The 23,851-nt window shown below is 38.4% G+C and overlaps 1 protein-coding gene across 3 annotated transcripts; it reads left to right on the top strand.

The window, feature by feature from the left end:
• The first annotated feature begins 389 nt into the window (after positions 1 to 389).
• On the top strand, positions 390 to 22,124 carry GINS4 (GINS complex subunit 4). 3 transcript variants are annotated; one of them, XM_069075838.1, is made up of 9 exons: positions 390 to 536; positions 826 to 947; positions 3,483 to 3,588; positions 7,042 to 7,128; positions 7,589 to 7,702; positions 8,458 to 8,555; positions 12,497 to 12,585; positions 16,651 to 16,741; positions 16,839 to 22,124. In XM_069075838.1, the coding sequence occupies exons 3-9, from the start codon at positions 3,493 to 3,495 to the stop codon at positions 16,933 to 16,935; spliced, it is 672 nt and encodes a 223-aa protein (XP_068931939.1). In that variant the 5' UTR covers positions 390 to 536; positions 826 to 947; positions 3,483 to 3,492; the 3' UTR covers positions 16,936 to 22,124. The 3 variants fall into 3 exon arrangements, with proteins under 3 accessions (XP_068931939.1, XP_068931941.1, XP_068931940.1); XM_069075839.1 differs by having other exon boundaries at positions 393 to 536; positions 841 to 947; XM_069075840.1 differs by lacking the exon at positions 7,589 to 7,702.
• Positions 22,125 to 23,851: the final 1,727 nt, after the last annotated feature.

The following is a 23,851-nucleotide window of genomic DNA, read 5'->3' as shown; positions in this document are numbered from 1 at the left end:
ACTGTGAATAAAAACAAGGGAAGGGAGGCGTTTTGTAAACCTTAATGAAAATGCTATAGAAATGACAAGAAGCTGTTTTCCTGAGGGAAAATTACGTGCTATAAAACTGTAGTTCACTACGGATTCCTGCCCCAACAGAATACAGTCCCACAGACAAAGCCCAGGCCCTCCCATTCCCAGTCGCGGTACCGGGGCGCCCCCTCCAGGCCAGATGAAGGGCTGCCTACCTAGGCCCTGCCTCCTGTGCGCACCGTTCATTGGCCAGGGAGGAGTGGGAATGCGGGAGGGTGGGGTACGGAGAGGGCGGGGCTAACGACAATTGACAGCGCCGAGCGCGCTCCGGGGCGCTTCTAGCGGTTCCTCTCCTCCCCGAGCCAAAGAATGCCAAGGCGGGGCGACCCGAGTGTGGTCTATATTCGAGCTGTGATTGGCCCACGCCCCGCTCTCACGTTGGCGTGGTGACGTCAGTTTCTGGGAGGAAAGTTTTGGAGAGAAAGGCGGGAAACGTAGCTCTCGGGAAGAGAGCCGGTAATCAGGTAATGTAAGAGCTGCTGTGCTGCCCTCTCTCCCCGCCTTCTCACCATCTCCTACGCTCCCCTCAGCTCCTCCATGGACCTCCCCGCCGCTTCTTTTTCTTCTCCCCTGGTCTCGGAATCGAGACCCAGGCCCTGAATGAAAGTCGGGGTTGGAGAGGCGGGGCCCGGCGGGCCTAGGGAGGAGCGATCAGGGATTCCCTTCCCCCACCCCACCCCCAACTATCGACTTCTTCCCCCGGTGGTCTGACCCCTGGGAATTGGACCCTTGATCCAGGTTTTCTTGATCCAGGTGTTTCTCCCTCAGTCCCCTCACTGGAAAATAAGAGCAGCTGACGCTTCCTGAGCGCTTCCAAACTTTGCAAAGTGCTTTAGCCGTCGGATCTCCTTGGAGCTTCCCCACGACCCCGTGAGGTAGGTTACATGTAACCCCATTTTTCCGAGGGGAATCCGGGCTTGGAGAGGCGAAGTGGAAGTGACCCCGTGATCGCCCAGCTAACGGGGCGTCCGAGCTGGACTTGGAGCCGGAGGCCCCCAAAAGACCCCGACCCTCAGGTGGCTGCCACCGCAAATGCCCTTCCGTGATCCGTGTGAGACGGGAGAGAGGCCGTCCAACGTGGGGGTGCTAGTCGGGGGGCCTGGAAATTACCCCTTTGTTCCCCTGTGGTCGGCTTTCGTTGTGACTGGGTGCGTTTAAAAACCTTATTCTGGAAAGGGGCCCCTGGGCTTCAGCAGGCTGCCACAGGGGTCTGGGACAGCGGAAAGGGCGAGGACGCCCCTTGGGCCAGGGGACGGAACAGGGCCCTGGGAAGGCCCTCCCCGCGCCGGGGCCAGCTGTGCCGCCCTGCTGGGAAGGAGGCGGGGGGGGGGGGGGCGCTGAGGAGTCCCAGGGTCCTCCCCGCGCTCCCCACCCCACCCCTGCTGAACCACGAAGCGCTCAGAGGGAGCTCCCTGAGCCCGGGCCTCCTCATTTATGAGAGGTTAGATGATACTGGAACTGGTTACTTTGTATTTATTGTGAAGATTTAAGCTATCAGACTAGTAACTGAGTCGTGTACTGGGAAAAGTACTGGGTACTTGTAGAGAAATGCAAATTAAAGGAACTCAGACTTGACACCCCACATCCATCAGACTGACAGCGATTTTTTTTAAAGAAGAAAACAAATAATCACACTAGTGTTCTATTGTTGGAGCTGTGAATTGGTCTAGATGTTCTGGAAAGCAGTTTGAAACTTCACCTTATTTAAACTGCATGGGTAGGCAGCTATATGGAGCCATGAATGGAACACTGGGCTTGAAATCAGGAAGACCTGACTTCAGTTTGGTCTCAGACACTGTGTGACCCTGGACGTGTCAGTTTGTGTGTGTGTGTGTGTGTGTGTGTGTGTGTGTGTGTGTATGTGTGTGTATAAGTATATGTGCATACATATATATGTGTGTATGTGTGTGTGTGTGTGTGTGTGTGTATATATATATATAAAATAGCACCTACCTCTCAGGGTTATTGTGAGGTTCAAATGAGATGAGATAAAAATGTTAGCTATTATTACTCTTTGATCAAGCAATACCACTTCTAGGCCTGTACCCCAAATTTCTTTATGGCTAAAAAAGTTATGGTATATGAATATTGTTATACTATAATGAAATAATTTCAGAGAAAACTGGGAAGATCTCTCTGATCTGATCAAGAGTGAAGGGAGCAGAACCAATAGAGCAATTTATATAATGACAACAATATTATAAAGAAAAACAACTTTAAAAGACTTTAGAACTCTGGTCAATGATATATGAGTATCATTGAGTCCAGTGGACTGAAAATGAAAACTCATCCCCACTTCCTGCCAGAAAGGTGACGGACTTAAAATGCAGAATGAACATTTTTGGACTTGGGCCATGTGGAAATTTCTTGCGCTGGACTAGATATATTTATTACAAGGTTTTTAAAACATTATACAATAGGGCAGGTGGAGTGGTAGAGAGAGATAAGTAATTTTTTAAAAATTTTTATTTATTTACTTTTAGTTTACAAGATTCAGTTTCTCAACCCATTGAGTTTCAAATTTTCTCCTGCTCCCTCTCCTCATCCTTCCCCCATGGTGGCATGAAATATAGGATCTACAGATACCTTCACATTAAATGTTAGTCAAGTTGTAAAGAAGGATTATAACCAATGGAGTGGATAGTGAGAAGAAATAAAACAAAAAAGAGAGCAGTAAGTATTTTGCTTCAGTCTGCATTCAGACTCTGTAGTTCTGAGAATGATAATAAGTAATTTTTTTTTTTAATACTTGGGGGTGGGAGAAGCACAGGATTTAGGATCAGAGAATATTTAATACCTGTATGACCTTAGGAAAGTTTTACCTCTAAAACCTCAGTTTGCTTATCTTTTTTTTTTTTTTAAAGCAATCGGGGTTAAGTAACTTGCTCAAGGTTACACAGCCAGTTATTTCTGGGTGTGGTGCTAAGTATCTGAGCCTGGATTTGATCCCCAGGTCATCCCGACACTGATGCCGGTGCTCTTACTCGATGAGCCACCTGGCCGCCCCTTCAGTTTGCTTATCTTTAAAGTGAGAGGGTTGAGTGAAATTATCTCTGAGGTCTTTTTCAATCTCCAGGCTCAGTCATGCTAAGTCATTTCACTTTCCTGATGTTCAATTTTCTCATCTGGAGTAAGGCCTCAAGGAGTTGTGAGGAAAGTGCTTTGTAAACTGTAACTGCTACATAAGTATGAGTCATTTTTTTTTTGAAGGGGGGAAGGCAGGGCAATTGAGGTCAAGTGACTTGCCCAAGATCACACAGCTAGTAAGTGTGTCAAGTGTCTGAGAACAGATTTGAACTCAGGTCCTCCTGACTCCAGGGTTGCTGCTCCATTCACTGCACCACCCAGCTGCCCCCATCATTTTTATTATATGATGAAAGGCAAACTTTAATCTGTTCATTGGGTTTCAGATTTCAGAGAATGACGGAAGAGACAGATTTCACCGAGCAAGACTCTGATGGAGGTAGTGAGGAGGTGGTACTAACTCCTGCAGAGCTTATTGGAAAACTGGAGCAGGTGAACATCCCGAAGAAACCCTGCACTAAACCTTAGTTTTATTACATACTCTTATTTGTAGAACCTAGAGATAGCAGGAACAGAATCCAGGCTAATCTCAAGAGCACAGGAACCAATCTAACCCAAGGAGTGCTCTGATATCTAAAAGAATCTTTCAACTCCCCATTGCTGCACTAAAGGAAGTCTAACTCCCTATAGATGATAATAGTGAGGAACACCTTTGGACTTAGTTGATAAAACAGTTAAAGAAAACCAAAAACCCAGCATGTTTTGTTATTTGTGATAGGTGAGGCGGCAGGGCTATAGAGACCTTAAGAGCTCCTACACCTCAGCCTTTAACCATCCAGCTTGCAGGTCTCTAGGCCAAATTAATTCAGCTCGCCTGAGTTTTTTAGCAAAAACTTGTACCTGATTACCTAGCTAGTAGGATCTAACCATTCAATTAACTATCTGACTGCTATCAAGCGTCAAGCTACCAGGTTATATTGATTATTGATTGTGAAGCACTTATGCAGTCTATACACATGGATTTCTGATTATATGGCCTCCTGTTAGAAAAACTTGGTCATCTTTTAACATCTTTTGTGGCTTGCTAGAGAGAACTGGGAATAGCAAAACAGTGCCAAATTGTCTTTTTTTTTTTTTCTTTAAATGATTTTTGGAGGGGAGAAGGCAGGGCAATTGACGTTAAGTGACTTACCCAAGGTCACACAGCTAGTAAGTGTCAAGTGTCTGAGGCTGGATTTGAACTTAAGTCCTCCTGACTCCAGGACTACTATGCTATTCACTGTACCACCTAGCTGCCCCCAGTAGTTATATTCTTGGTCACTTTTTTGTTTCCTCTCATCTTTTTCCCATAAACTCTTTTCCCTGCTATTCATCTTCTGAAACTATTTCTGTACCTCTTCCACTTTAAAAAAATTTCATCCTATTGCCTTTTTTATTGCATATCCCTTTCCTGAACAGTCGCTCTTTTCCTCTTCAGTGTCCTTTATCCTTTCCTAATCTTTTTCTTGCTATAAACCAGTCATAACTAGCATATCACCACTCCTATAATTTTCTTTTATGCTGCTATTTGGTTTCTATACCATTATCTTTAGCTCCAAATTCTCTCCTAAGTTCTAGATCTGTATTTCCATCTGCCTAGTACACAGTAGGACCTTAAAATTAGCATGTCCAATTAGTCTTGTCTCCTTCCCCCAAAATTTGTGTTCCTGTTCTCCTGTTTTCTATTAATAATCGTCACCTGAACTCTATCTTTGATGCCTTTTCCTTTGACATCTACATCAAATTAGCCAGGGAGTCCTGTTAATTCTGCCTCCAAAATGTCTCTAAGCATCTTTCCATTTCCTTAATTCACAACCTTATTCCTTCTTGTCTTAATATTTCAAAGCAATACAAGTACAATGAAAAGAGCATTTGCACTGGAGTCAAAAGGCTTGCATTCATATCCATTTTGAACATTTATTACATATCTATGACCTTGGACAAGTCACTCAACCTTCCTGGGCCCTAGTTCTCTTAATGTATATGAGATTGCCTTTGAGGTTCCTTCCAGCTCTAGAGCTATGATCCTATGAACTGGCATCTCACTTCCAGTCCATTCTTCAACAAATGCCACATTATGTGCAAATCTAATCATGTTGTTACCTTCATCAAAGGATTCCAGTAGCTCTCCATTGCCTTCCAACGAAAATTAATTCTCCTTAGCTTGGTATTCAAGTCTTTCTATAATCTGACTCTCTTCCCAACCCTATCTTATTATTTCCCTTCACAGTCAGTCCTTACCACCCCCACATACTGTTCCCTAAGCCCAGAATAATAAACATTCTTCTACTTCCCTCATCGAATTTTTCTAATTGAGAAATTCTCTAATTGAGCCTTTAAGGCTTAACTCAAATACCATCTCTTTTATGTAACTTTCTCTAGTTCCTACCCTCCAACCCCCACGCAGAAGTGATCCCCTTTTAGTATTTTTATATTCCTCGTGTAATTGCATATTCCATTGGCAGAAACTTAGGTCTTATTTGGTTTTGTTTATCCCTCAATGTCTATCATACTGCATTAATATTCAGATCTCTGACTTTATCAATGTGAATACTACCTCCACTAAATCAGATTGTAACTTTTACCTTCTTATGAGTTATAGTAGCAAAAATATTCATCATTGCCTGATAAAATTTTCTGATAATGAGCCTCATTTACCCACGCATTAGGCCTATTGTTAAAATCTGTGAAGCTTGGTCCAGAGCCTTCCAAATCTTGGGCTTGGTGGCATAGTTTTCAAGAACCCAGGGTCATTTCTAGCCATGGCGAAGCAGGGAAGTGGGACTTTAGTTGAAATTGCATATAGTAGAGCCTTCAGTAAATGTTTGTTGAATTGAGTAAAAAAAAAAAATCTCTTATAGAAACACGTTTTTAAATTATTTGATAAAAATCTCTTTTTACTTTATCCTTAAGTGTATCTTCCCAGACTATAAACTATTTGTGGATAAATTTCATCTTTTTGCTTAATTTGACAAATTTGTAATACTATTATAGACCACCAGATAAGTTCTTGGGGAATGTTGGTAAGCATTTATGTACTTGATGTTTATTAATGGTGATTGGAAGACTAGGAATTCAGTTAAGAAAAAGGGGGAAATTGGGTATATTCTTCATATAATACACAAGCTAAAATAAAATTTTAATCCTTGTAATAGAAAGATCCATGTAGATATTCATAGTCAGCTATGAATGGTCAAGTATACAAGTGCAGACCAACCATTCTAAATGTCTCTTAGGACAGAATTAAGATTTCTATCATAATGAATGAATGAGCATATTTAGGGAATGAAGTTTCTAATATGGTCCCTGTCACATTCTTAGGACTTTTTAAAAATTATTTAGCCTTTCTGTTTTCTTATAAGTAAAACCTGCTAATAATTGCTGCTTCTTATTCACGTCATAAGGATGTTGAGGAAGATGAATGAAAATGTGTTTCTAAAATTCTTTGAGCTCTCTGGAGGAAAATATGTGTAAATGTAAAAACTGTTATTTCAACTATGATAACAAGAATAGTGCCACTGCTTCATCAGTGGAACATGCCTGCTTATCAGAAAATATCACCAATGCATAAATATCCAGAAGTAGAAGTTTTGTCACTACTACCAGATGAGAGGTACTATTTGGACATTTGATAACATTACTGTCAGAGGTAAGGATCCATGAACACAGCTTTCAAGCCAAAACCAGGAGAAAAAGGAAAATCCATCCAAGCATTCTTTAAATATAGTTTTGTCTTCATAGTATATCCAGTAATTTCAGCTGCTAGATAAATAATAGTTTTCTTATGTAAGGACTCTATGATTTTCATAGTGTGGGGACTGACACAGCTTCAGAGTTGCCTCTACTCCTCTGATTGTCACAGTGGCTTTCTCATGAGCACTCATATTATTGTGCTTTCTTCCATAGGCCTGGCTAAATGAAAAATTTTCCCCTGAGCTACTGGAGAACAAGTGTGAAATTGTAGAATGTGTCATAGAGCAGCTGGATCACATGGTAAGGGTTTTCAGTTTCAGGAGGAAGAAGAGGAGAAATTAAGATGGGTTTGGTTAGTATAGGTAACCTTCACTGGGATTGCTTTCAGAATATCATTGGGGAAAGGACAAGATAACATCAAAGATCTGATATTTAGCTATTTCCAAACTAGTGTTTATGTCCTTCCAGTACTATCCCTGTTCCTTGTGTCATCATCTTTAAGATTATTTGTTTGGGAAAATCAGTGGCTAGCCATTGTTAATTATTAGAAGTGTGACTCATTTCTCGCTGATGACGGTTGGGTTTCAAAATTTGTACAAATAAATTCAATCCCAAAGAGAAAGTAAAAAGTTTTCTGATTCTCTGCCTGAAAAAAGCTTCCTGCATTCTAGAATGTAGAAGGGTTGTAGACTACAAGTAGCCAAAGATACCTTTACACTTTGTAGCCAGGATGTTTTAATTAGAATTTGTTCTTCAATAGGAAAAGAATCTCAGACGAGCGAAGAAGGGTGATTTGAAGGTTAGCATCCACCATATGGAGGTAGAAAGAATCCGTTACGTCCTCAGCAGCTACTTGAGGTGTCGACTGATGAAGGTTAGACATTAAGATACCTTCATTGGGGTGGCTAGGTGGTGCAGTGAATAGAGCACCAGCCCTGGAGTCAAGAGGACCTGAGTTCAAATCCAACCTCAGACTAGCCATGTGACCTTGGGCATGTCACTTAGCCCCAATTACCCCTCCAAAAAGCAAAACAAACAAAAAATATCTTCATTAAGTTAATTTTGTATATAGCAAAGGTCCCTAACAAGTGCTTTGTAAGTAGTCTGTAAAAGTTCTCAGGAACAGAAAGTGCTACTGATGGAAAAAATTATATTTTCTAGTAATTAAGGAATTGTAGATGAAGAAAGTGGATTAGAAGGTGATAGTTATTTGCACAAAAGGAAAGGGGAGTGGGTTTTATTTTTTTGAGTAAAGGAGAAGCAGGCTTGAAAAATTAAGTGGAATTTATTATACTGTAGAAATCAAGTAGACCATGAGACAGTTTTGACTAGAGAATTAGACATTTCGTATAGAATAAGAAATATCTAGTAGCATAGTCAATCTTCTGAACCATGTGGTCATTTAGATTATATTGATTCCAATAAAAATAAATAAAACACTCTAAGAAGATTCCTCTCAGTGAGAAAAAAAGGTTTCAATTGTTATAAACATGTAGGTAGTTTATTGAAGGTTAATGTTGGGCATTTTATTTCTGATAGACATGATAAATTGAGGTTATGTCTATCTTTGAAAAGAGAATATTTGATAGTGGAAGCTTGGTGAATAATAACTTTTCTTCTCCATGGCAGATAGAGAAGTTTTTCCCTCATGTTCTTGAAAAGGAAAAGACACGTTCTAAAGGAGAACCTTCTATTCTCTCCCCAGAAGAGTTTGCCTTTGCCAAAGAGTGAGTGACCAGTAAGTCATATGATCGCAGAGTTGGAAGGAATTTTGGAGGTCATCTAGTCCAGCCCTTACCCAATATGGGTCCTGACTAACATATTACAATCTGGTCTTCCAGATTGTACTTGAAGAGACACCTTCATTGATAAGAAAATACATAGTGGTCAGGCTACTAGTAGACTCATTACTTTCCCAAGGCAACTCATTCTATTTTTAGAAGTTTTTTTTCTTCTGTTGAATTGAAATCTGTTTCCCTTTAACTTTTACCTATTTGGTTCTAGTAATTCACTCTGTAAACTGAGCAGAGCAAGTTTAATTCCTATTTCACATGACAGCCTTTAGTCATCAATTCTCCAGGTTAAAAATCCTCATGCATCAACTGATTTCTTGGTATCAGTTGAATCAAAAAATCAGAATTCTCCTATTATCCTGTTGCTCTTACTTTTTTTGCTACTTCAGTAGATTTTGTGTCCTTATAATACTTCCTCTACTGGTACAGAATCTCAAGAAAAGAGGGAGGGAAGGAAGGAGTGAATGTCAATGGTAACTTTCTCTGTGGAACAGCAACCCTGAGGGTCTTCACCTCTCAGCTTGATTTTTTTTTTCTTTTTTCTAATTAAAGGGGCCATCCCTTGATTCACTTCTTAAAAAGACCTATTCAGGTCTTACCTCACTCAAAGTGAGAACCTGAAAAGATCTTAGCCTAAAAAGTCCAGGGTCTGCCATTCCATCCTGGGTCATCTCCAGTCTTCCTGATGAATATCTGGCCACTGGACCCAGATGCCTCTGGAGGAGAAACTGAGGCTGGTGACCTTGCACAGCCCTCCTTTACTCAAATCAAAGTCAACTGCAAGTCATATCATCATCTCCCTGATATCATGGTCCTCTTCAAAAACGAAGGACAAACACAATAGAATCTCAAGAATGGAAAGAACCTCAGGGGCCAGCTAGATGCCCCCACACCTGAAAAATATCCACTTTACATGATACTTGACAGTAGACTTGCACTGAGGGGCAACTCGCTACTTCCCAAGGTAACCCACTCCATGTTTGGACAGATACAGTAACTGGAAAGTTTCCCCTAACATTAAGCCTGAATTGGTGTCTGAAATTTATTAGCTTTTAATTCTGCCTGCTATAGCCAAGCAGATTAAGACTAATTTTCTTTCCATTTGACAACTCTTTTAAGTAATTGAAGGTAGTTCTCATGTCCACCCTAAGTCTTCTCCAGGCTAATAGTATTAACTTAAAGAACTAATAGTAGAACTTAGTCTTTGTAGAGGCAGTTGATGGTCCAGTGGATAGAGCAGAAGGTCTCCATTCAGAAAGACTTGAGTTCAAATGTGACCTCAGACACTTAACTATCTGTGTGACTCTGGGCAAGTCACTTATCCTCTGTCTCTCTGTTTCTATATAGATAACAATATAGCTTACCTCCCAGGGTGGTTGTGGGGATCAAATGAGATAACATTTGTAAAATACACTTAGCACAGTGCTTAACATGTAGTAGACATTATAGAAATATTTATTCCCTTCTCCTTTCCCTATAGTCTAAAAACTATTTCCTAAAGACTTTGGCCCCCCCCATGCCTTGTCTGTCACTGTTACTATAGAAACAGGAGGCTGTGCAGTGTGGAGTACCACTTTCTATTTCTTGTGTTTCATGGGTTGCCGTGGCCAAAGAGTGTATTACCCTGTTTCCAGCCTGCAGGTTGATGAGCCTTTACATACTTAATCAGTCTTGTCCTTGGACAGCAGATATAATCTATTGCCAGGTCTGAACCTGAAACTTTTTTGTTTTGCTAGAACATGGCAAAGCTTGACTGTTCTGGCATAGCCTTTGAGAACCTAGTGTCCCCTCCACCTTTTTTTTTTTTTTTGAGACTGGCTCTCCCAGGCTTGTGGACCTGCTCCCACTACTAGATTCATATGGAAGATTTATCTTCTCTGTTTCCAACCTAGGAACCTGGGTTGGTTTGCCCCTCCTTAACCAGACTGAAGACCTCTTTCTCCCAGGGACTTCACACATTGGTTCCAGACTTAGTGCAGGTACCCAATTGGCAGCTCAGAACTCCCAGACACAAAAGATCCATCAGCCTCAGCCTCCCCAGGAGCATATACCACCACATTTAGTTCTCATACACGTCATAAAGGATTTGTGGAGTATTTTATTGCTTTATCTCTCCTGAAATTTGATGCTCAGAGCTGTGTACAATATTTCAAATGTAGTCTGAACAAGAAAGATTAGGCTGAACCTATCACCTTGTTGTGGAAACTATAATAATTCATATACCTGGTAAGCTTTACTCCCAGCAACCTTGTGAAATAAGTACTTCTATTAAAGCAGCCTAAGATTATGTCAGTCACCTTTTCAATCATACCATAATACATTTGAGGTTGAAGTCTTAAAACCCAAACTTGGTAGAGAGGAGTTTAAAAAATAAACTACTTTTTAGCCAGTTCTCCCCCATCTTATACTGTTGATATTTTGAGCCCCAGTGCTAGACTTTATGTTTATCTCTATTAAATTACCTATTATTAGTTTAATTCTCTATTCCAACCAAGATCTTTTTGAACCTCACATCTGTCATCAATATATCATGTATCTCCCCAGATTTCATGTTTATACATTTGGCACAAATTACTGGTCCGAATATAGAACGGAACCAGACTGAAGCTATATATTATTGCCCCTTTGGTCATCTGCACAGTTGAAATCAATTCTGTTAACCTGTTCCAAATCCACCTAACTGTACTATGATCTAGTGTAACTCTCTATGCATAAGGACATTGTGAGAATCTCTGTTAAATGCTTTGTTGAAATTCAGATATACAGTGAGTATAGCATTTCTCTGATCTGCCAGTCCAGTGATGAGGTCAGAAAAGAAATTGAGTTAGTTTTACTACAACTTTTTTTTAATCAGTTAGCAAGTATATATTAAAGTGTGTACTCAGTGATAGGCACGATGCTGAATCCTGGGGACACAAAGTCGAAAACACATTACCTGCCCTCAAGGAGGGTACATTTTAATGGGAGAGACAGCATGCCAACAAGCTTATACATTAAAGATATAGATATACGGTTCCGACCTCAGACACAACACCCACACAAAAAAAACTAGCCGTATAACCTTGGACAAGTTACTTAACCCCAATTGCCCACGAAAAGGCAAGAAGAAAAAAAGATATATAGTGTAAATATTGAGGAGTCCACACTGATTCATAGTGATCGCTGTTCCCTGAGTCCTCATAACCCACTCCTTTACTGCCAGAATTTCACCAGATAGGAATTCTAGTTCACAGTTATCTAGTTTGAAATCACTTTACATCTTTTGCAACACCTTTCCTGTTTTCCACATTTTCTCAGAAGTCATTGACAAGGGTTTAGAAATTATATTTACAAGTTCTTTGGATATTCTAGGATATATTGCAGTTTGTCTTAGCCAAATGACTTGAACTAACTAAAGGCAGGTGCTCTTATCTTCTTCCTTGGTCTTAAGATTCATTTTTGCATTGACCTTTTAAATTTTGTCCTTCCTGTTCTAAGAATCATATAAACAAAATATGTTCTCAGTTTTATCTTATCTCCATTCATAACTGTCATCTTAGCAACCCTAAGAAGTAATGCATTTCCTTTTATCTTGTTCTCTAAATAGCTTAAAAACCGCTTTTTTGTTAACAATCATTGTTTGGTTTAACTGTATTTTATCCCTCCCTGAAGCTATCTTTTTAAAATGGTGTCACCCTATTATATTCTTCAGTAACCTGCCCTTCCAACTCTGATGCTAGATGTGTCAGAAGATAACTTGGTTAATCATACCAAGGGTTTTGGGGAACTCTGAAGCCCTGTTATATACCCAGGGAGAGTACATCACTTATACATTTGGTAAATGGCAGTTTTTTCCTATTACCTACATCATAAGAGTCAAAATTTGTATATTTCAGGTACATGGCCAACATGGAAACCTATCTGAAAAATGTGGCCTTAAGGCACATGCCTCCTAACCTGCAGAAGGTGGATCTCCTAAGGTCAGGTAAGTGGAACCTCCCTTTCCAAGTATAAACAATGAAAAATACTTGCTTCTCCACATCTTGTGAGCTCTTTTATTTTTTTTACTTCACAACAAAAACAGAATCAAAGAAATTATTAGAAACTTGTCCGACTATATGTCAATAAAACTGAAAACTTAAATAGATGCTGTTAAAAAAAAGAGGAAATGCCCAGATTAATAGAACAAGAAATAGAGAATTTAAATAACCTAATTGTAGAAACAGAAATTGAATGTCACAAATGAACTTCCAAATAAAGAAGTCCTTTCCCCATTCCCTCCTATTTCCCTGTTGAATTTAATGTATTTATTTACCAAACCCTGTGTTGTTCTACCTTCCTTTGACCAGTTCACATGAAAGTGAGGTTCAAGTGATGCATCCCCCACCCCTCATTAAAGATCCATGTTTTTCCTCCTACTTTTTCTGATCAAGTTATTCTTGCTTAAAGTCCTTCTTTGCCTTTTGTAATGTTATATTCTAGGTCCTCTTCTCCTTTATGGTGGTAACTGCTAAACTGTATGTTGAACTCTTGCTTTCTGGCTACTTGCAGTATATCCTTATGATATTACTGGGAGTTTTTGTTTTGGGGTTCTTTTTAGGAGGTAACCAATGGATTCTTTTTATTTTCACTTAGCTCTCTGATTCTAATAGATCTAGACAATGATTTCTTGAAATATGATATCCATGTTCCTTTTCTTCTCATGGTTTTTATGGAGTGTGTCTCTTTAACCTATTTTCCAGGTTGTTTTAGTAGGCAGAGAAGGGGAAGGAACCAGGCATTTATTAAGCACTGACAGCATGCTAAGCATTTCACAAATATCTTATTTGATGCTTACAGCAACCCTGGGGGAGAGATGCTATTATTGTCCCCATTTTACAGCTGAGAAAACAAGCATACAGATTAAGCAATTTGCCCGGTGTCCCACAGCTAGTAAATATCTGAAGATTTGAACTCTGGACTTCCTAATTCTGGGTCACAGGCTATTATACTGCTTAGCTGTTTTCCCCCAACCCATAGTTGGAAGACTGTGCTGTTTCAGAGGGGCAGAGTTGTAGGCTTGTCCTTAGTTGACTGCCCCCATTATTTAGCTGGAAATGCCTGCCTTAGTCTAAGGACTGAGTCCATGATCTTGCCCCACGGCTGCAAGTATCAAGAGTTGTAAGCCCAACCCAGATGCTTATTATCTTTCAAAAAGAAACCTAGTAATCCTAATTTTCTCTCCTTTCCCAATAGCCTGTCATCAAGATTTGAATAGGCAAAGAGTAGAATAGAACAGAGTAGGCATTCTAGGCAGAGGAATGGTGCAGAGGCAAGAATGCACATGGCACATGGGGCTTTTTCTGGGCTCCATTTGCATTATTCCTCTGTATCATTGGGACTGATTGGTAATTCTTATCGTTAATTATGAGAGAAGATAATGCTTATCTCTATCTGCCTAGTCATGTTTTTAAAATAATAGCAATTTTATACTTTTTTTGCTTAATTTTATATTTTTAAGTCTTTGAACTAATTCTCACTTTTATCAGCTCTTTTCCCAAATCTGAAAAAAACAGTATTTTCATATTTTACAATCAATCATTGCCCCTTTGGATGTGAAATGCTATCTCATAAGTGTTTTAATTTGCACTTCTGATTATTAGTGATTTTGAGCATAATTCTGGGCTAGACCTGACTCAGGCTCTTTAATGGGTACGTGTGTACACACACCCATATCTGTGTGTGTGTGTGTGTGTGTGTGTGTGTGTGTGTGTGTGGTGTGTGTGTGTGTATAGTGTTTTGTTTGTCCTTCGTTCTCGAAGAGGAGCACGACATCAGGGAGATGATGACATGATTTGCAGTTGACTTTGATTTGAGGGAGAGAGGGCTGTGTAAGGTCACCAGCCTCACTTTCTCCTGCAGAGCTATTTGGGTCTAGTGGCTAGATAGACAACAGAACGACTGGAGATGGCCCAGGATGGGAGATTCTGGCCCTCTTTTTTTTTTTTTTTTTCGTAATTTGGAATATTTTTTATTGTGGATTTTCCTGTTTTCCCAGATTTTAACCATACAGTACATTTTATTTTTTGTAAAATAACTTGAATTTGGATGTGACAAAAGCAAAACATTTGTATTTGGGGCATTTTTACTTATTCATTACTTTCATTTTTTTTCTCTTATTTTTCTTGGAAATTGTTTCCTGTGAGAGGGCTTCTTTTCTCTTTTTTTTATTTGGCATTGTTTTACGGGTGAAAGGGGACTGGAGTCTCAAACATTTGCTCATATCTTTTACTGTACCTAGTACCAACAATGCTCAGTAAATACTTTTTGGTTTTTGAGTTTTTTTAATAGTATTTTCCCATTTTGAGCATTCTTTTTTTTTTTTTAAGCAAGTGGGGTTGAGTAACTTGCTCAAGGTTACACGGCCAGTTATTTTGTGTGGGTGTTAAGTATCTGAGGCCAGAATAGATCCCGGCTCTTATTCACTGCGCCACCTGGCCACCCCTAAATTCATATTTTTTTTTACAAGATTTTGAGTTCCCAAGTTTTCTTCCTCCCTCCCTTCTCTCCCCCTCTTCCTAAAATGGTAGGCAATTTGATATAGTTCATATATATATATACAATTATGTCAAACGTTTCTGTATTAGTCACAGTTGTGAAAGAAGAAACAGATCAAAAGGGGAAAAAAACGTAGAAAATGAGTGAGAAAATATGCTTCGATCTGCATTCAAAGTCCATCAGTTCTTTTATCTGGATGTGGATAGCATTTTCCATAATAAGTCCTTTATACTTGTCTTAGATCATTATATTGCTGAGAAGAGCTAAGTCATTTATAGTTGATCATCACATGGTTGCTGATGCTGTGTACAGTGTTTTCATAATTCTGCTCATTTCACATCAGTTCATACAAGGCTTTCCAGGTTTTTCTGAAATCTGCCCATTCATCATTTCTTATTGCACAGTAGTATTCTATTACATTCATATGCCACGACTTGTTCAGTCATTCTCCCATTTGATGGGCATCCTTTCAGTTTCCAATATTTTGCCACCATGAAGAGCTGCTATAAATATTTTTGCACATGTAGATCCTTTTCCCTTTTTTATGATCTCTTTGGAATACAGACCTAGTAGTGGTACTGCTGGATCAAAGGGTATGCACTTTGGGGCATACTTCCAAATTGCTCTCCATAATGGTTGGATCAGTTCACAACTCCACCAACAGTACATTAGTGTTCCAATTGTCCCATATATTCCAACATTTAGCATTTTTTTCTGTCATATTTTTGTTCTGTCATCTTTTTTGTCATATTAACCAATCTGATAGGTGTAAAGTGGTACCTCAGAGTTGTTTTAATTTGCATTTCTCTAATCAAAAGTGATTTAAAGCACTTCTTCATATGACTATGGATTGCTTTGATTTCTTCTGAAAATGTACTCTTCATATCCTTTGACCATTTATCAACTGGGGAATAGCTTGTATTCTTATGAATTTGACTTAGTTCTCTAAATATTTGAGAAATGAGACCTTTATCAGAGACACTTACTATAAAAATTATTTCTCAGCTTTCTGCTTTCCTTGTAATCTTGATTGCATTGGTTTTGTTTGTGTAAAAAATTTTTATTTTAATATAATCAAAATTACCTATTTTACATTTTGTGATGCTCTTTATCTCTTGTTTGGTCATAAATTCTTCCCTTTTCCATAGATCTGACAGGAAACTATTCTTTACTCTTCTGCTTTGCTTACTGTGTCACCCATTGTGTCTAAATCATGTACCCATTTTGATCTTATCTTGGTATGTGGTGTGAGTTGTTGGTCTATACTTAGTTTGTACCCTATTGTTTTCCAGTTTTCCCAGCAGTTTTTGCAAAACAGTGAGTTCTTATCCAAGAAATTGGGGTCTTTGGGTTTATCAAACACTAGGCTACTATGGTTGTTTACTTCAGTAATCCTTGTTGAATGAGTATGTGAACTATATATGGAATATGGGAAGGATATTTTTTCATATTGTCTTCATTAGGCTTTGTTTACCTTTTTCATACTGTTAATCATTCATTGTTTTTCTGGCAGTTCCCAAACCTGATTTAGATTCATATGTGTTTCTGAGAGTGAAGGAAAGGCAAGAAAACATTTTGGTAGAGCCAGAGACAGATGAACAAAGGTAGGTAACTTAGTTATCACAGTAGCAAAAGGTCATCTTCTTAAGGAAAACAACCATGCTCTATTCTTCTACAAATATGTATTTTTTTTTCTTTCAGCGATTATGTGATTGACTTGGAGGAAGGCTCTCAACATTTGATCAGATACAAAACCATTGCACCTTTAGTGGCTTCTGGAGCTGTACAACTGATTTAAAACTAAAAAGAACTGGTGATAAAGCTATGAGGTCATTGAAGAGATCACTGGAGTATTTTGGAGAACTCTGATCTGTCTTTGCTAATGATAATTATGACATTTATGCAGTATCTCAAACATTTTTCAATAGGTCTAATGGACCTATGGGACTAAAAAGGAAGGCAGAAATTCTGATATTGTAGATTTCCTCTTCTGCTGTTTTATCGCATTGTCAGCAGGTGGGGCCATCACTCTCTGTATTCTAAATGTAAGACAACAGTTCTTTCCTGTGGATTATCAGGGACTGTTTACCAAATGTGTGTTAAGTGGTAGTGTTTACACCTGTACAAAGGAGCTATTACTTGTAGACAGGGAGAATGAGTGTATTATGAGGCTAGTAGGATTGTTTTGTTTTGTATTACTTTCTGAACTAGCACAGTATAACTAGATGTATGTAGGCATTGACGTGCTTAAGCCAATTCTTTTGTGAAACTGGCTTTTGTAAGCTACAATAATGTATCCACAATCAAAAATACTTCTAACATGCTCAACTAAAAACCTTAGCAAAACTAATAGAGTATTATATGTTACAGTTCTATAAAATAAGTCCCTGGGAAATTCGTAGCCTTGAGTCTTAAAAGGCATAATTATTTTGTTGCTTCTAAACCAGTTCTTCTCTTACCTTTATTCCTGTGGGAAATAGCTCAAGATGAACCTAATGTTGTTTGGTAAGGAATAGAGAGTGCCACATCATCAGCTTCACATAAATAAACATTTCTGACATTTTTTAAAGTATATTTATTAACTAACACTTGAAGTTTTTATAGAAGTTTATATTTTCCAAAGTGCTTTGACATTTAATTTGGCCTTCTGAGGTAGCTAAAACAGGCACCTCCATCATAAAGATGAGTTAACCAAACAGAAAGGTTGACATGCCTATTACAGCTAGTTAGTAACAGACTTGTATCTACAGTCCATGTCTCTTGACTCTCCCTAGTTGTAGGCTCTGCTAACTAGCTATGTCAGGACTTTTCTCTTAGATCTAAATGTTGTCAATTTCTTTTACGCTCATGACAAACTGAATGTAGTTGTGGTTTCCACTAAAGCGAATTGCCACATTTCCTGGGATAGTTCTGGAGATGATGCTTTAGAAGCCCAAATTAAAAGTAAAAAGGAAGCTGCATTTCAAAATGAAGTTGGAGAGGAAATGATGTGGCTATAGCTGAGTTGGTGTTTCTAAAGTGGAATGGAAGGGAGGAAGAATTGGGGTGGGTTTTTCAATCACACTGTTAAAATCAGCAGAACTACAATAAGGTTCACTGCATCATTTTCTCAACAGTTATTGACCACAAATTTCTTCCTGGAAAGAGTACATTTGATATGATTCAGAACCAGAAGCTTGGCAGCCTCATACACACAGTCTGTCATAAGGGAAGGAGGGGTTTTCTTTTTTGCCCTTCTGATGGGGTTTTTCATTGAGAACATTTTAGTCATTTCTTAAGTACTGGGTAAGTTGTAATGAAACTCAGACTGCTTTTTACCTGTCACTGTCTTGGCTACCAGCCATGACTTAATGTTGAACATTTGTTCAGTTCTGTGATACATGAAAATGTAATGGTGAAGTAATGAGTGATTTTTTTTAAAGAAATATAACAAGGCTTACATATCCACATGAGTGTTTTCATTCCAAGTAGTCACAATGAACGACTATCTATTTTAATGTTGCTGTTGTTGTTCAGTTGTTTCAGTTATGTCCAATTCTTTGTGACCCCATTTCCTCCAGCTTATTTTACAGTTAAAGAAACTAAGGCAAATAGGGGTTAATGACTTGCCCAGGATCCTACAGCTAGTGAGTGTCTGAAGCCATATTTGAACTCAGGAAGAGGAGTCTTCCTGATTCCAAGCCCAGTGCTCCTAACTGCCTCTTAATGTTGCTACATTTGGCAATCATTCACGTTCTTCTAGATACTTGTGTGTTTTTGTGACACTGTTCTCTTCTGGTTCTCCTGTTGAGCTAACTACTCTTACGTTTCTTTCATCAATTCCATGCTCACTATTCATGGCTGTTCACAAAGGTTCTGTCTTGGGTCCTCTTTTCCTTTCCCTTTATATCAGTGGTTCTTAATCTGTAGTGCATGGACCCCTGCAGGTAGACAGGATGGATTTCAAGGCAATCATGAATTTGGGTGGGAAAATTACATCTGTATTTTCACCAACCTCTAACAGAAATTTAGCATTTCCTTCTTTTATTTAAAAAACATTCTAGGGGCGGCTAGGTGGCACCATGAGTAAAATGCTGGCCCCCGAGTTGGGAGGACCTGAGTTCAAGCCTCAGACACTTAACACACAAAAAAAAAACTAGCCGTGTAACTTTGGGCAAGTTACTTAACCCCAATTGCCCTCCAAAAGGGAAAAAAAAAAACATTCTTAAGAAGTGATCCATGACGCACACACAAAAAAGGATAAGACCCCCTGCTTTTTAGAATCTCATTGTTATCACCTCCATGGGCTGTTATCATTTTTGTGCAGATGCTTAACAGTTTTATCTAGCTATCCCTTGTCTCTATGCTGAGCCACAGTCACGTATCTCTAAATGTTTCTTGGATATCTTGAATTGAATATCTCATAAGCACCTCAAAAATGTCCAAAGTAGAACTTAATCTTTTCCTCTAAACCTTCCCTTCCTTCCGAACTTTCCTATTACTGTCAAAGGCACCATCTCCCATTCAGCCAGTCCTGTGACTTCAATATCATCTCTGACTCCCCACTGACCCCACATATGCAATCCATTGCCAAATCTTGTAGTTCCTACCTTCACAACATCTCACATTCATGCCCTTTCTCTTCACTCACAAAACCACCATGCTGGCTCAGGCTTTCATCACTTCCCGCCTAGGCTATTGCAGTGACTTCAGTTGGTCTTTCTCAAGTCTCCACACCAGTCCATCTTCCCCTCAACTGTCAAAGCAATATTTCAAAAGTAAAAGTCTGGCCATGCCACTCTATTCCCTATGTACCACCTCCCATTGATTTCCAGTGATTGCCTGTTACTACCCAGGATCAAATATGAAGTCTGTTGGCATTGAGTTCTTTATAATCTACTCTTTCCTGCCTTTCCCATCTTTTTATACTTTATGCCATTACCCCTTCAATCCAGCTACACTGGCCTACTTTCCATATCATGTACTCAAAACTTGAGCCCACTTTCTACTGGATTTTTTTGAGGGAGGAAGGCAGGGCAATTGGGGTTAAGTGACGTGCCCAAAGTTGCACAGCTAGTGTTAAGTGTTTGAGGCAGGATTTGAACTCAGGTCCTCCTGACTCCAGGGCCAGTGCTCAATTCAATGTGCCACCTAGCTGCCCTAGTTTTATTCATTTTCAACTTAAATACTTGAATATAAAAAGAGAAAAAAAAACATTTCCATATATACAATACAACATAGAGGATTCAATATAAAACCTTAAGTTTCCATTTCAAACTTTTTTTCCTCTTTGGAGAAAGCAGGGCAGGGCAGTTGGGGTTACATGACTTGCCCAAGGTCACACAGCTAGTTAGTGTTAAGTGTCTGAGGCCAGATTTGAACTCAGGTCCTCCTGACTAGCACCGGTGCTCTATTCACTGTGCCTCTTAGCCACCCCTGTTTACTTCTTTTTGAAAAACTGTAATAAATACTGTATATTGTTTTCAAAGCTACCCAGCTTTTCTATTCTTCCTTCCAAATTTTCTTTCATTCTTTGCAGTGTGCTTTTTTCCCCACCCTGCCCTAGAGGATACAATTAAACATGAATATGTATATATACATACATATGTTTGTAGGTTGTGTGTATATATTACAATTAAACACAAATATACGTGTGTGTGTACACATGTATATGATAATATACCTGTAAGACCATACTGTATGTACTTCTATTTATCAGTTCTATCTCTGGAAGTGGGTAGCATCTTCCTTCATAGGTCCAAGTCTATCCATGTTTTTCTAATCAACCAGCTCATCATTTCTTATAGCACACTAACATTCCATCACAATCATATACCACAACTTATTTAGCCATTCCCCAATTGAAGGACATCTATCATTTTAGCCAATCTGATAGATGTAAGATGATATCTCAAAGTTGATTTAATTTGCATTTCTCTTATCAATAATGATTTTAGAGCATTTTTTCATATGATTATATAGTTTTGATTTTTTCATTGAAAAACTGCCTGTTCATATCCTTTGACCATTTATCAATTGGAGAATGACATGTATTCTTATAAATTTGACAAAGTTTTTTATATATTTGAGAAATGAGACTTGATCTGAAAGACTGAAAATTTTTTCCAGTTTTCTGCTTTCCTTCTAATCTTGGTTACATTTGTTTTATTTGTACGTGAACTTTTTAATTTAATATGATCAAAATTATCCATTTTAAACCTCACAATGTTCCCTATCTCTTGTTTATTCATAAATTGTTTTCTTATCCCATGAGTCAGGTAATATGTTCCATGTTCTTCTGATTTTCTTGTGATATCTCCCTTTATATCTAAGTCATGTATCCATTTTGACTTCATCTTGGCACATGGTTTAAGATGTTGGTTTATGCCCAGTTTCTACCAGATTGCTTTCCAGCTTTCCCAACAATTTTTACCAATAATGAATAATTACCCCTAAAACTTAAATCTTTACATTTGTCAAACACAAGATTACTATAGTCCTTTACTACTGTGTATTCTGTTGTCTCTGTTCCACTGATGTACTTTTCTTTTTCTTAGCTAGTACCAGATAGTTTTTATATTTACTGACTTATAATATAGTTTGAGGCCTGGTACTGCTGAACCTCCTTCCTTTACATTTTTTCATTAGTTTCTTTGAAATTCTTGACCTTTTGTTCTTCCAAATGAATTCTGTTATTATTTTTTCTAGCTCAGTAAAATAATTTTTAGTAATTTATATGGAATGGTATTGAATCAATAGATTAGGTAAAATTGTCATTTATTATTTTGGCTTTACCTATCCATGAACAATTAATATTTCTCCAATTATTTGAATCTGACTTTATTTGTATAAAGAGTGTTTTATAATTATGTTCATGTAGTTCCCAGGTCTGTTTTGGCAATTATACTCCCAGGTATTTTATACTGTTTGGTTATTTTAAATGGGATATCTTTTGCTGTCTCTTCCTGCAGAGTTTTGTTGGTGATAAATAAAAATGCTGATGATTTATGTGGGTTTATTTTACATCCTACTGCTTTGATAAAATTATTGTTTTAACTAGTTAAAAATAGTTGTCTTAAGATTTTCCAAACATATCATCTACAAAAAGAGATAATTACCTCATTCCTATTCTGATTCCTTCCATTTCTTTTTCTCCTCATTGCTATTGCTAGCATTTCTAAGCAATATTGAATAATATTAATGACATATAGTGCAGTTTCTCTGTTTATCTTGTTAACAAAAGACCCCTGGGACCAAAAAGAGGGACACGAAATGAAATCGAGTTTGACCCCAGATTACAAAAGTGTTTTTACTATCTGAGAAGAAGTTTGTAGAAGAGAGAAGATCCTGCAAGGGAGCATAGAGGGAGAAAGAAAAAAAAATTCTACTCAAAGAGGAGTAGAAATAGTGGAAATAACAGTTTCTAGAGGATTTCAGGTATGGGAGGGATTAGGGAGTTGGGGGACAGGGTAGTGTTTAAGGGAGAAGACATTTGTAGACACAATAAACCAAGCAGCAATATGTTTAGAAGGTCCAGAGCAAGGTCTCGAGTCTGCAACTTCTCAAGGTTGCCCTTGAGCTGGTCAAGGCTAGTACTGTGGTTTCTGGCAGTAACAGACATCTCTTAAATTCAGCTAGAGTTCACTTGCAAAGGATCACTGGTATGTCAATCAGCCCTGAGCTTTAGAAATCCTTCTGATTGACTGATTATTGTGTAATTCCTTTGTCCTGCTCCCCTATGAAGAAGGGAAGTTCTAACATATAGTATAGTCATTAAAGAGCTCAATTAACAATCTCTTTTAATTAAATCTATTTTTGCTTTAACTTTGTCTGAAATAATGATTGCTACCCCTGCTTTTTTTTACATCAGCTGAAGCATAATAAATTCTACTCCAACCCTTTAACTCTGTGTGTATCTCTCATTTTTAATTGTGTTTCTTGTAAACAACATATAATCAGATTCTGACAATCCTTTCTGCCATCCTCTTTTTATGGGTAAATTCATCCTGTTCACATTCCGAGTTGTAATTATAAGTTGTGTATTTCCCTCCATCCTATTTTTCCTCAGTATTTATCCTTCTCACATTGTTTACCCTGCCCCTCCTCAGGAGTCTAATTTACTTCTAACAACTACCTTGCCCTCCTATTGCTTAATCTACCCCACTCCTTTAAAAGTCACTCCCTTATCCTCTTACTTCTTTATAAATTTAGAAAATTTTATACCCTTCTAGATGTATATGTTCCCTCTTTAACCCAGTTCAAATGAGAACAAGGTTCCAGCATTACCAGCCCTCCACCCCCACTTGCTTCTTCTATATCAATTCTTCCTTTCACATCCCATTTGTATGAGATAATTTCTCCTTTTTACCTCTCCCTACCCAGTTTTTTAGAGTTAACCCATTATACTCAACCGAGCCCAAGCCTTTCTTTCAAACTACCCAAATAATGACAGTCTTAAGAATACACATATTATTTTCACATATAAGAATTAAACAATTTGACCTTATTGAGTCCCTTACAATTGGTCTTTAATGTTTACCTTATGTTTCTCCTGAATCTTATATGTCAAATTTTCCATTGAGTTATGGTGTTTTTGTCACAAATACCTGAAAGTCTTTCAGTTCATTAAAAGTCTTTTTTCATTTAGGATTATACTCAACTTTGCTGGGTAAGTTATTTTGGGTTGTAACCCTGGCTCTTTTGCCCTTCAAAATATTATTTTCCATGACCTATGG

Source organism: Petaurus breviceps, unplaced genomic scaffold, assembly GCF_028583685.1.
Source record: "Petaurus breviceps papuanus isolate PSGF00001 unplaced genomic scaffold, PetGlider_PUasm1.0 90919, whole genome shotgun sequence".
Classification (NCBI taxonomy): Eukaryota; Metazoa; Chordata; class Mammalia; order Diprotodontia; family Petauridae; genus Petaurus; species Petaurus breviceps.
Note: the sequence above shows the minus strand (reverse complement) of the source record. Positions and strands in the feature narration are given on the sequence as shown.

Coding starts and splice junctions, on each gene's coding strand:
- GINS4 (XM_069075838.1), top strand. CDS start 3,493: ATGACGGAAGAGACAGATTTCACCGAGCAAGACTCTGATGGAGGTAGT. Junction 7,129..7,588: donor TAGAGCAGCTGGATCACATG/GTAAGGGTTTTC, acceptor GTTCTTCAATAG/GAAAAGAATCTCAGACGAGC. Junction 16,742..16,838: donor CCAGAGACAGATGAACAAAG/GTAGGTAACTTA, acceptor TTTTTCTTTCAG/CGATTATGTGATTGACTTGG.